A 14,251-nucleotide genomic window follows, 5' to 3' on the forward strand; every position below is an offset into this window, starting at 1 on the left:
TTCAGTCACATTATTCCTATCATTGTCCTCTGAATGTTTTCTACTTTTTCGTGCGGGTGAACGAGTGCGTAACAGAGTGTGTAACTACGTGCGTGTGTGTGTGTGTGTGTGTATTAGTGGAAAAATGCACTAATCAGATCAGATACAAAATAAAAGGATATTCTATGCCACTTTTTTTCTCTATGTTGGAAAAAATATATATATACATTGGCATTGATATAGTTCTTCCCTCAGTGTTCCTCCGATGTTTCTGTACTATCTTTGTGCCTAAAATGGAAATTGTTCAACAAAAATATCCATCTATATCTGCTTAGTTTCTGTATTTTCAGAATAAAATAAAAATGGTGTCTCCAGCACCCTAGGGATGTCATGACGCTCGAAAATGACCTGATTTTTCCTTTATTATTAATATTTTTTTTAAATCCTGAATAGAGCAGGGCTTCTTTTTCAAGGACTGCAATAAACCCCTAATGCTGCTGAAACAGCAACTGGGATTCTGCATTCACTTCTTTTCTTCGACCATACTCTGTGATTGGCAACCAAAAGCATTTATTTAGCGACACAAAACAAAGCAATGAAGGGGGAGAATTTTTTTTACTGGAATCCAGACGGCTGCAGCGCTGACGCAAGACTGAAAAAGACTTTTTGGGACCAAAAAAAAGAAAAAAAAGAAATCTGCTCCATGAAATTGTTTTTCCTGCAAGCAATTGAAGTTCTATAGTTTGCTTTTCACTTTGTCTACTCTATTATGTTTCTCTTTATTGATGGCAATGGGTTTGCTAATGAGAACTTTATATTGCTCTTGAAAAAAATTAAAATAAATATAAAGAAAACCTCCATTTGGGAAGGTTGGCATGAGGGTATCTCCCCCACCCCCCACCCCTTCTGCTTTGCTTCAGTTTTTCCTTAAGTACTTTTCTCTTTTTTTTCTACAAAACGCATTTAGAAGGGGATGTTAAATTCGTCAGAGAGGAATCATGGCATCCCTGGAGCTGGCACTCTGTGTTTTGGTGTGGTGTTTCTAGAACAAAGTAGCCATTTCATGCAGTGTTGCAATGCATGTGCCATCGAGGTCTAGACTAAATACTGTTTAAGTAACAAAGCACCAAGACATTGTATTTTTTTATATTAGCACTGAGGACCAATTGCCCTGTCGGACCAAGCATAACAAAGCTTTTTATGTAACAAAGCTTTTCTCTCTTTGTCTTTCCCTGGCTTGTCTGTGCTACTTCTCTCCTCCATTGTTGTGACAGCACAAGTGCCAGTCAAGTTGCTCTGTATTAAGAAAATAGTGTTTTTATTATGATTTGAATTGTTATAGTTTTTGTCTACCTCAGCACCTAATCTTAGCCTAATCTTAGAAGGTGCCCAATTATTATTTTTTAATTTCTTTATTTTGTTCTCTTATTGTTGTCAGTTGTATTTTTATTTCTAAATTTGCATTAGAGCTTTGCAAAGGTCCTTTGTCTTTTCCAGCGACAACGTGCTATTTTTTTTCCGTGGCAGTGCGTTTCCTGTTGAGCTGTGCCACCAATCTATAGCCACCGTCTGTTGATATAGAGGTTGTTCTTTTTTGTTTCTTTCCATGTAGAATCAGACACATCTCTTTGTAACATTTCAGTGTTCTCTGATGGAGTGTGAAAAAAATAAAAAGGAAAAAATAAAAGATTGAATGCTGCAGGTTCTCTTCTCCATGTTGTCACTAAAGTCAATGTTGTGCCTTTGATAGTGAAAATATAAAGAATCTTTCTTTTTTTTTTTTACATCCTACTAACAGTAGATTGTTTTTTGTAGTGGAATTTTTTTGTATTTTTATTTATGAGTCTCATAATAAAAATCAAATCATGATGTTCAGTTGTATACTTTCAATCTGCAGTTAGAAAAAAAATAAAAAATTGACTTCATGTTGTCTGTCTTAGCACTTTTTCTGGCTCGCTATTTGTTTCTATATCATATTATCTATTTTCTAAGATATTCTAACAGAATGTGAATCACCTAGTACTTTATATACTACATTAGTAATACTTTATTATGTAACTGTTCAACTCAATCTTTAGAGTATTTAAGTCCAGTGAAACCAAACCACAAACAGTTTCAGTAGCATCAAGTTATTTAATTGCTGTAATCCCGTAATGCCTAAAAATATATGTACAAAACTGGTGCTCGTGCTTTTATTATAAATATAAAAGTCAAAAACAAGTCTTTCCTAGCTTTTGTATATTCACACAGGAGCTGTACATTAATTCAAATTGTCATACTGTGTCTGACGTGTTTTGTTGTTTTTTTAACTCATGCTCAGTCAGGAGTGTTCCCACAGTCTGTGTCCGGCTTCCTGCCTCTGTGACCATCAGCTGATAGGAATTCAACACAATGCCTGCCGGCAGTTTACTGTTTACCTCCTCTGCCCCTTCTGCTGTACAACATGAGGTCTGCCAGCCGGGCCACAGGGAGCATGCTCGCTGTTTCACTGACAGGTGAGTCCTGGGAAGTGTACTGTAGTGCAGCAACACCTCAGTTGTGAGTTTAGTCAAAGAGAGGGAGACGACACAGTTACACCCAATTATAAAAATGTCCTTTTCTGAATTTTTACATTTTTTATTTAATGTACTTTTTAAATTCTGTGAGCACCATATACTAAATTTTCTTCACAACCTGATCGCATGGGGTCAACATTGTACTGGACTACAGATAAAAACCTGAGGAATAAAAAAGGTCCAGTAACTACGGTGGCCCAGAGATCTCAAAGCACAGCATGTGCAGCAAAATAAATCGCATTGTACGATACAATGAAAGTGTTTCCAGTAGACAGAAGCGTGGGGGCGTGGGGGGCGAGGCGGCACCGTGAAGGGTTAATCCTAACACCAGCGGTCCGGGTGCAGTCCATGACCCTTTGTGTCTTCTCTGTCCCTCACTCTACTGTTACTGTCTGGAATCAAGGCAAATAGCTTGTAATGGGAAAGAAAAAGGGTTGATTCGGCAGTGTTTTTGAATTTAAAATCACAATGAGAAAAAAAAAACAAGTCCCCAGGTTCTTCACTTTTTAGTGTCCCCCTGGAAACATGCCTGCTGTGTGAATTTACAGCAGATGTGTTGTCAACTTGAATTTTCAGCACGTTCATTTATTTCTTGCATGTGTTTTCTAAGGCCATTGAGAAGAGTGTATAGAGCCTTCAGGAGCCATGGTGCAGAGCTATCTGCATGTACCTCCAGTGATTTTACCCTTTTAAATATGATATGTAGTATTTTACTTTTCAGAATTACACACTTAAAAGTTACAGTAGCTCGGTGAAGTGACAGCCAGCAGCTAATAAATCCATCACTTGTTCTAGTGTACGCCCACTTATTGTTATAGATTATGTAGATTCTGGCTGTAATTAATTGTCATTACACTTTCAAGGAGCAAAACATCCATAAAAAAATATAAATTGATGCAACAAAATGAAAAGTTCTCCACACACATTAATCTGAATGATCCTTTTGTGATGCTAGATGCCACCCTTGAGCCTCAGCAGCAGTGATACGCTCTCACAAAGATTCATAGTTGAGGCACTCTGATCTGTCTGGCATCAGCTCACACTCACCACCAACACCACCCGGCTGTTTGCCACCTTTTCTTACCCATAATGCATTAATGGTAACTACTGCAGCACTTCAAGCCTGGCTGCCTTTTGTCTGTTCTTCCTCTCGTGCCACAGAGGTCATAAATGCTATCATTAGATATACAGGGCGTGTGTGTGAGCGCACCTCTATTGTCACACACGCATGATTGTCATTAGAGAGGAGGCGAGCTGAGACACTAAATGTTCCGCTTTTGCATTGAGGTAGATTGGCCTGAACAAGGTGTAGATGATTCTTTTTTTGTGGCAGGTTGTCGCTCGCGTTCACCTCCCGCTTGGTGCTTCAGTTGCTTTAGCACTTGATTTAACACATCGTTTTGTGACATTGCTCAGTCGTGCATCTAACCAGCAAACATTTTAATGTCTTGTCACATTCCTGTAAATAAAGCAGAAAAAGAAACTGTTCAACTCATTTCTATGCTCCTCATTCCTCTTGATTCTTAGTTTTAGTTGTTTTTTTTTGCAGTAGCAGTGGATATTGTTCACTCGAAAAGGTATAAACCTTCTCCAATAAGGTTGGAAGGTTTTGGAATATTTATGTCTGAACCACCAACAATATGGAGTCTTAATACTACTGTTATGTAACACATTCTTATTTATAATCTTTCCTGTGGCTAACCACCTATTTACGCAATGGAGTTAATCAAATGTTGCAGTCAGGCTGGGATAACTATAATAAGATAACGATAATTACTACCTATATTTATTTATAATTACACTTTCATTTGTCAGCCCATTTGTAATTCTGTCACGTCCCACTAATGGGCCACAGACCCTAGGTTGAGAACCACTTTCATTAAGCATTTGCTAACACTGTTGTAATATAGGCTAGCTTATTTTGAATTACCCTTTTGAGTCACCATAAATGTCACCACTCATTCTCACCAGCATGATATGTTTTCATGCACACATAATATTATATTATTCAAGTCTACATATATATTTCTATCATGTTTAAAAACAAACAAAGGAAGACATAATAAATATCTGTGTAATATAAGAATGGTCAGAGCCGGGTTGTGTTTTGTCTAGTTTAGCAGTGTGGAAGCGGGGGAAGGGAGTTAGCAGAAAAAAGAAAACATCTTCAGTCAGAGAAACTAAAGTTCATTTGTCCAGTCAGTGGCTTCAGTCTGCTGTTGGACTTTGCAGCACTTTAGTTGAACTCACATTTAATATGGCCTCAAATTATGAGTTTGGGTCTCATGTTACAGTCTCAATTTTGCCTAATAGATAGACAAGTACAAATGGAAATATAGAATAAGAAAAGAAATAATGTTTTTTGGTGTAATTAATTGAATGCTAATCTCCTAATCATTACCTTTCTTTTAGACCTTGTAGCAAATCAGTGCTGTAAAAGCAACTTTTGGAGGTAGGCCTATGTTCAGATCGAGTTAGTTCCACAGCCATCACAAGATCACCATGCTATTTGTTTAAATAGTCACAGTTCCTGGAGAATGTGTCATACTGATTATTGCGTCGTGACCTTTCCTCTGGTGCCACTGTCACCACCAAAATTTCACAAACACAGAGAAATAATTTAGTCGTCTGGTTTTTACATCCACAGAAAAACAGAGGACGAGCCAATGGATAGCAAAAATTAAACAACTGCCTCACCTTAACCAGCCATTAATTTCCACAAGCAGCAATTAAATGCACTAACAATGAAATGTTCTGTCACCAGTGCGGTCTCTCTGCTCGGGCCTGCACCACCATATGACACATAATACACACAATGGGCTTTGGAAGTGCTGGGATGTAATGTTGCATGCACTTGCTTAATGTGCTAAAACATGCGAGCCACCGTTTCAACACGCATCAGACTAAGTAATAAATCTTCCTAGTCGGCTCTGCGCGGATGCTGTAATTTCAGCCCCAATAAAGCTCGACGAGACGCGCCTGTCTGTGCGTCCAACAAATAAACATCACATCAAAGGTGTCTCCAATACGTCCCAATAATGTCACTATATTTGCTCATTTCCTCCCTCTGGAACAGGATCAGATCTTGACATCAGTGTACTGGAAACTAATGAGGCTGCTCTCCACTTTCCCTCTTCACTTATGCTCCCACTCTATTAAACCCACAGCACATTCCTGCTTTGTGGTTATTTTGATTTTATTTATTTTTATGACTTTTTTTTCTCAGATTTTTTGGCAGAAAACAAAAACAGGAAATGAGAGAAAACCTCTGTGTGTGACTGGTTTTGTTGGAATTGTTGCTTTGGTGCAACTTTGATCTAATTTTGGGGCATTAGGAAGGAAGGGGCAGGTTGTGGTGGATGGTTTGTCAGGATGGTGATGTGAACAGTGAAGGGCCTTTGTGTTGTGGCATGAGGTTTCGGTGGTGATCTTCGACCTACATATCTAAAGGCTGGATTCCTCACATTGTCCGCCTTCATGCTACTTGAGTGATAATCCTGGAGTTTGAAGGTTTCAATTAAACTTCATTTTAAAGCAGGCCACAAGAAGAGAGGCAAACAAATTAGAAATAGAGTCATAGTGGCAAATTGGTTCAAAATCCTTTAGATAAACAAAGATGATATAGCCTACCTCAAGTTAAGTCACTATAATATTTAAATTTGTGGTGAGATCTTTGGCTGACTCTCACCCAGACACACATCAATGAACTAGTTTGAGAATCTCCAAGCAGGATGGCTCCCAGTATCTTTTTTTTTTTTTTTTTACCACACCCAAAGCAACAATGACAACCGGTGCCAGGTTTTAAAACAACATCATAGCAGCATTATTCAATTCACAATTTCACTGAGGCTGCTTGGACACTGAGCCTCAGCACTAAAACACAAACTCTTTAACAATTCAAAAATGTGTCTTTCTGTGTGTCTTTTACGTCACATTTCCATTTTGCACAAAGGAATGCATCAATAATAATAGTCACATTAATATTTACTGAGACTGTCCAAGGTGCAGCGACGTGGTCCTCACTGGAGTTTAAGATTTCAAACAATGTGAAAATCAACAAATATTACAAACACATTCCACTTATTTATTTACTGGGACAATGATCTGGGAGGAATCTGAGAAGAAAACGAATGAGCAGCATCTCTGAGAGGCCACTAAGGATAAAGACCTAACACACCATGTGGAAGGGAAACAGATGTGATTGTATGTGGTGCCATCCTCTGGCTGCTGTGGTAAACTGCAGCAGTAAATACAATACAGCCGCACTTGTGCTCACTTCATCTAAAACACCTGTACACGTCGAATTCATTCAAATATCCAATCATTGTTATTTGTCTTTTTTATATAAACAGTTCTATTAAATTAGAGCTCTTTAGTTTCATGGGAGTAATTTTCTATTGAAATTCAAGTTTTCAGTTTTAGAGTGACAGTGTGTTAGCTGCGTCAAAGCAGCTACTCATGATTAAAGAGCATCATTCTCATTATAATGACAAGCATTTTAATAACTTTTTCTCCCGTTTTTTGATAAGGTTAATGTTTTATTTAGCTGCTGAACACATGGTTGAGTGGTTAAGATGAAACACATTTATTGATACGATTATATATGCATTCGTTTTTTTCTTTCATTATATATAATTACATTTCATCTCCTCACACCAACACTATTTCATTATATATACAATATATATTATCACATTCAAATTAAAGCTTACAGTCCAAATATGTAGCTTATAGTGAAACTTGCTGAAACCACGAATCTACAAATGTAAGTTACAAAAATTATATTCAACATTTTAAAGCCAGATTTTATTACAAGAGGTGGCACATTTAGGTTAAACATTATATTTTAAAGCTAATTATAATCTGAAGCTTTACAAATTCCCACCATTTTATTTACAGACTTATGATTTACCAAGACATGGAAATAAAGAAAATACATCTCTTTTCCCATCTATGTGAATTTACATGTAAAGAAAAACAGTCAATTACGCAGCTTAATTAACTTGCTGATGTAAATTCCGTATTTATGAATCGATGTGTAGTGTAATAGATATTTCAAATGTATTGATTGCGGTAACAGCTTTATCAAAGCTCTGACATTAACAGATATCATACTGGTCATCAGCCTGTCTCTTCATACCAACTTTTATTCTTTGAAGCATCTTCACAAAGATGTTTGTTGAGGTTTGACCAAAAACCGATACTATTGTATTGGAATACATTAACATAATAATTATTATTATCCTTAATGCTTTTCTCCCCAAGAGCTGTACTGTACTCTTCTCATCACCTGCAGCTCCTGAGCCACAAACACATGAGCTCCCTTTTTCATATCATACAGTATGTAAATAAATGTGTGTCTTTTCCAGTACACTTATTTGTACTTTATTTGAAGAGCAAACCGCACTAACCACCTACTATGATTTGATTTTGTTGTTTTCCTTTGTGAATAATACATTAGCATTGTAACTATAAGTGTGTGGTTATATGTCTGTTGGCTGACCCGTCATGGAGCTAAATGTCTCTGACCAAAGCTAAAATAGTGGCAACAAGTCACTTGGTGAATGTGTGTGTGCCTCAATTACAGGAACCATTAGTCTGTTCTGTTACTTTACGTGTGTCTCTCTGTTTCCAGTGACTCAGGGCATTGAACTACAGTACAAAGTCTTGCCTTTTTAATCTCCTGCTGTTCCTACTGAGCTGAGTGTCCACATCAGCTCGTAACAGCTACAAGACTCAGGCAACCTGCCACACCGACCACAGTGTTCCCAGGGTGATGCTGTACGCCACCATGGCTACCAAGTAGACCCTGAAGAGCAGCACGTCCAGCACGTAGCCCACCTGCAGCCACTCCTTGGCCACTTCCCGACACCTGTCCCTCTTCTCCAGAAAGTGACGTATGGCTGTCACTTCGTGCAGGATGTTGTCCATGACAGGTGGGGTGGGGTCCCTGGAGGGGGGTAGCCCGAGGCTGAGGAGCCCGCCCTCTCTGTCCTGCTGACTGAGCCTTCTACCTATCTCACAGGTGTGGTGGATGGTGCACTGGGCTGCAGGATGGGACAAGGACAGGTCTCACTTTATTTAGAAATTTTGTAGTTTGAGTACAACTTTTTTGTGGTGATCTAATGGTTACAGCATATTGATATTACTCTTTTACACAGAGCATGTAAGGAAAATTACATTGTAGTCTGCAATGTTGGCGGTATTGGTCCATCTGTCCATCCAAAATGTAAAATGTTTTGTTCTGTTTTTTTTACACAACAACTCCTTTAGTTGCATTATCAGGCTTAATATCCACCTTTACATAAAGAAAAAGCCTCTGTAATTGTCCCAAGAGGATAAACCCCTTTAATCTTAACATCTTAAAGATTCTCTTAGCCTTATCTCTAATGCTAATTGTGAGAGACTTTACATTCTTTAGCCCCACTACTGGAACAGCTGTACGAATAGCAAACTTTCCTTTGTAGGAATTGAAATTCACTGCTGGTTGTAGTTGATTTAATTGAAAACACTTTCTTTAGATGAGCAGAAATGAGCCCCACTGCTGTCTTTCACCTGTACCTTACCAGTCCCATAGTTGTTGTCCTTGTAGTGCTCCAGGTCCGAGGCCTCGGAGGACAGTCTGGAGCAGAGCCGGTGCTTCTTGTGGATGCAGAAGAGGACCGGCGCTCTCTCCAGTACCAGGTACTTTACCCACTGGGGTACAGGGGGCTGCAGGTCCTGCTTGTGGACCAGACGCACAATCAGCACGGTCTCTGTCAGACTGATCACCAGGAGGGCCATGCAAACCACGAAGTACACACCTAGAGGGCAGGTAAGAAACCAGCTGATTGATAATGATCTTCTTCCAGATGTTCATTAAATGCAAATTGCAGTAGTATGGAGCTACTTAATCTTTACTGTACTTGATGAGGGAAAATGCTCTGCTGATGAGAACGTTACCTATGAGCGGGGTTCCTATGGCCGTGGCGGGCAGAGTGTCAGATACAATGATGAGGAAGACGGAGTAGCCCAGCAGCAAAGTGATCTTGAAGGAAACCCGCTCCCCGCTGTCTGGTGGCAGATAGAAACCAACAATGTCCATCACCATCAAGAAGATACTGGGCAGCAGCAGGTTCACAGTGTAGAATAACGGCCGCCGGCGAATCACCACCTGTGGAAAAGCAGTTTTAATGCGAGTCAAAAAGCAGGTCATGGTTAGCTACTTGTACTAATTTACTTAGGATTTCTGACTAGACCACAGATCACAGGTTGTCAGTACTCATTGGTTTTAATGCCATGCTAAGCTAAGCTAACCAACTCCTGACTTCCTATCTCCACCGATGTGCTTCACATACAAACATGACAACATAAGAAAGGTGCAACAAAATATAAGCCTTTTATTTTATTGCAGAATGGTGGTATAAGGGTGAATGTGCAATGTTTAAAAAAATATATATTATAATATAATCATATACGTATATAAGTAAAACCTCACAAGAAGTCACTAGAAATATTATTGGTACAATAAATAAAGTACAATCTGCACATCAGAGCATAGCCTTGAACTGACATGCACCAGCTCATATTTATACTGTGTAATTTTCAGTCATAAAATCTTTATCAACATTTAACAAACTCACATGGAACTTCATCTCAGCGTAATAGTCGTCGTTGTCCAAGCTGAAGCTCTTGTAATTGGACAGGATGTGGAGCAGCTCCCACTCTCCTTGGTTCATGAAGACACTCTTGTCCTCCCCGAGCTCCTCGGGGCTTCGCATCAGGGTGATGTTGATGTCATCAACTACAGAGATCGAACACAATGTTGTGAGCAGCATGAGTCGGTCATGGCAACAAGTTACCCTTTACCTACCACTCTGCTCTCTGAGCACACGTCACAGCAGGAGAGGCATCTCGGATGCACAGAACATAGCGATTGTCCTGTTCAAGTCTTGATGAGAGGAGTTGAAGAGAGACTTGGATGTTTTTCACCAATGCCAGTGGATATTTTTGCTCCATTTCAACATCAAAAGATATTTGTCTACAATCACTGCAGATCTTGTTTTTCTGGTTCAGGTGTTTGTTTGTTATAAATGACTCTTCCACAAGAAGAATTAAAGTGGGATTTCTCATAGATTTAGATTTTTGTCAAAGGCTCCTTAAAGGATTGGCTATTTTTGTAACCATCTTTTAGACCATCTGTTAGACAAGTGTGTGCACAAGACACAATATGTCAAATCTGAACCAGGAAAGATGGATGTTTACAACAGACTGTTTGGGGGAAAAAAACTTTCCAGTGTTTTATCAGCCCACCCTTCCACCCCAACTGTTAGCTCCCTTTCTCATGTCATTTTTTACAATGGACTCTAGAGGTCGCCTTACAATGAAACGTAACTATGAGTTATAACAATAAGCAATAAGCTGCTCGCACAGATGATCATGGGGTCATTTTTCAGAGGCAGACACTGTCTAATCTGATCAATATTCCTATTGGCACTGAGTTCTTGCCTTTTGGACCAACTTTATCTCTCAACAAGCTAAAGCCTCCTTACCACGTACATGTACAGCAGCATCCAAAATGCACCTTGTGGTGTTTTTTTTTTCTAGCTTGAAACTTTATGTCCTTAAACTTTCTTCCATGTAGGATGCTGCAACATAGAAATATAGATTATGGTGGTAATGTTGATTTCTGTATGATGGATTCATTTTATGAATAACTTTTAAAACACTCTGGTATCATGAACTTGTACAGGCTTACTTACTGGTGTGGAGCCAGCTCTGGAAGGTGAGGCTACATTTCTGCACATCAAACGGGAAGTTGTAGATGTTGAGAGTGCACGCCGTCACAACCTGAATGGGCTTGTAGTTGCGCACCAGTCCATCATGTGTTACGTAGACATAAGGAATATCTGGAGACTTCCCTACGTCTACACTGCAGGTTAGAGACAGAAACAAGAGCAGCTCTGTTAAAGGCCACAGAAAGGATGGGATCAGAAATAACAACAACTACAGAAACAGTTCTTACAACTCATTAATGAGGATGTCAGGCACCCACACATTGGCCGTGGGTATGGAAACCTGTTCGACTTCATCGAAGTCTTCGGGGTTCCAGACCAGGAATTCATCCGTCCACGACTAAAACATTTAAGAACAGGAGAAGCTAAGCGGAATGAATCAATATTAGAGGAACATTTTTTCTGGACATGTTTTAACATCAGCAAAAGTCCAATGTGTTAGCAGTTTTTGGGTCAAATTTGACCTGTTTTTAAAATGTTTTGTTAACAGATATATAGTTTTCTCTATGTTGCCCAAAAATAACATAGTTGGTTCAGTGTAATTAATAACACCTAGGCTATTAACCATACCATTGACACTGTGATCATCTAACTCCATTACATGCCGTAGGTAGACTGAAAGAAGAGAAATTTACTTTTTTCATTTTCTTTGTGTTGTTTTGAATGAATTTTTTGTAGTCCATTTTTGTTTTCAAGAACGTCCTTGATTTTGATTTTACCTGCAGATAGCACCTTGTAATTACAGTTCTTAGAATTACAAAGTTTTATCTCCTCTATAAAAAAAAACTTTCCAAGAATGTGATAGGATTTTGATATGACATGCTCGGAGTGACTTTTATGTGTCTTATGTTTCAAAATCAAAAGATGTATTATCTACTCAGACCCATTAGTTTTGTTATCTGAGATGTGAAAACTTTGAATCTTAAAATCCCTCTGAATGCAGATAAACTCATCTTACTCCACAGTCATGGGTTGTGTTATAATGCAGTAAACCAAAGACGCTTCGTTTGAGTTAGAAAAGAAGTGTATGGTGGCTTTTTGGAAATCTGATTGTCTTACTTGTCGGTACCACACATATGTTGTCAAAACCTGGTTCTTCTCATCCTGTTGTGGAAACAAGAAGAAATCACAGTTCATATTCTTTATGCAGAGAGAAAGTATTTCAGCATAGGAGCACAGTCTCTATGAAAACATTAGCAAATTTTTTCTCCATGTAATGTAATGTAATCTGAAGGGTTACAGGTCAAACATGATATAGCCACAGTTTGCCTGTATGTGTAATCTAGTTAATTATGAAGATGACATGTGGCATGTAAAACAGTAATTAAAGGGCAGGTTACTCACCACATTGAGAATAGAGTAAACCATGAGATCTATGGCCACTATAGTGGACGTCCTCCAATCTTTCACTGGTCTCACACCCTTCTTATAACCCGCACTCAGAAACTCCGACAGGCGCACTAAAGTGGCGTTGGCAAATCTCCCTGTGCTGCCACCCAGTTTCTTAACTGAAAGATCACATCAGAAATAACATTCACCTTCTACAGTCTCATACAGTGGCACTCGATCCTTTATATGTCAAAGAAAAGCTATAATTTGGCATATGTTTATATTAACTGCAGCTAAGCTCAACGCTCTTCACAGAAATGCTCTGCTTCTTGCTTCAACTGACATTGAGGTAAAAAAAAAAAAATCAAGATTCTTACATACTGCAGGGATAGTTAAATGACCTCAGGGAAAAACATCTTCCCTGTTGAAATCAGTATGAATAAACAACTCTTTCAAATTAATTCTATTACTAGGCCATTTAAAATTCAACAAAAATAGAAGTGCAAGCTATTAAAGCAATTTAATTTCAAATTAAATACATAAATAGTATTTTTAATTGAACGTGTCCCTAATCTTTATTCAAATTAAATGCATTTTGTAAAGCTAACCATTTCTGTTTTAAAACAACATTACTTTAATAAATTGTGCGTGCTACAGTGCCATTTAATTATATTAAAAAGGTAGTAGTAGGTGTAATTTGCGATGGTTTGATAACTTTCATCTAATAAAGCCTGATTAAAACCTCTCTGACCTAATAAATGTATTTTTAAAACTGATTATAACAATGGCAAAACACACACAGGTAAACTTATTGTTGTACAATTTGTTGCTTTATTTCTAATGGAATTTGTCATTATGTAGTGATTTATTTAAAATAGAATTCACTCTAACTTTAATGTTATTTTAAATTACTAGGCCAATAACCTTCAAATGAATGACTGTCCACTTTTCACCCAGACTCACAGAACAGCACAGTTGTGTTATTATGTCTTCTTATTAGAACTGACTAAAATCGATCTTAAAAGAAAAAGTCCTGTCTCCCCCTCTGACCAACTATGTATTACACAGACAAAATAATAACCTTCACTTTGTCATGCCTGTAGGTTCAGGTTGACAGTTAAATATTTGAGAGCATTTAATGGAGTATAAAACATGAGCTGTTGTACCTGTGCACGCTCTTGATGCTCCTTGAATCAGAAGGAAAACGAGTGTCATCCAGGCTGATGAGAGTCTCATGGTGCCGGCTCACCTGTGTGTTCTCCCCCTGCTGTGGAAATCTGCCTGCTGCTCTGATGAAAGGCCTCGGCACGCCTGACACTGTTACACTCCATAGCCATCCACTAAATCCACATCCACTATCAAAACCTTGTTAGCGTCACTCAGTTCTTAAGGGTGTATCCATCTGCTGTGACGCCACTCCTCCTTGTTCCACAACACAGCAGCTCACTGTGATAAATGGAGCTGAAATACAAACTAGGACTCTGTGACCAGATCAGATCATGTGTGATTGTCTATTAAATTAAGTAATACATCAACAACATGTTTGTCTTTTTCAGCAAAGAAGAAATAAAACCTACAGTACAGTAACCTGCTGTGGATGCAGAATTTCACCTT

The 14,251-nt window shown here is 38.5% G+C and overlaps 1 protein-coding gene across 1 annotated transcript; it reads right to left on the reverse strand.

The window, feature by feature from the left end:
* Positions 1–8,270: 8,270 nt before the first annotated feature.
* htr3a (5-hydroxytryptamine (serotonin) receptor 3A) lies at positions 8,271–13,873 on the reverse strand (the record flags this gene model as incomplete). Its single annotated transcript, XM_083987421.1, has 9 exons — positions 8,271–8,581; positions 9,101–9,337; positions 9,477–9,687; positions 10,157–10,317; positions 11,276–11,445; positions 11,539–11,648; positions 12,368–12,412; positions 12,653–12,816; positions 13,804–13,873. The coding sequence occupies 9 exons, from the start codon at positions 13,871–13,873 to the stop codon at positions 8,271–8,273; spliced, it is 1,479 nt and encodes a 492-aa protein (XP_083843547.1).
* Between the last annotated feature and the right edge of the window lie 378 nt (positions 13,874–14,251).

This window comes from Trachurus trachurus (genome assembly GCF_905171665.1).
Source record: "Trachurus trachurus genome assembly, chromosome: 14".
Classification (NCBI taxonomy): Eukaryota; Metazoa; Chordata; class Actinopteri; order Carangiformes; family Carangidae; genus Trachurus; species Trachurus trachurus.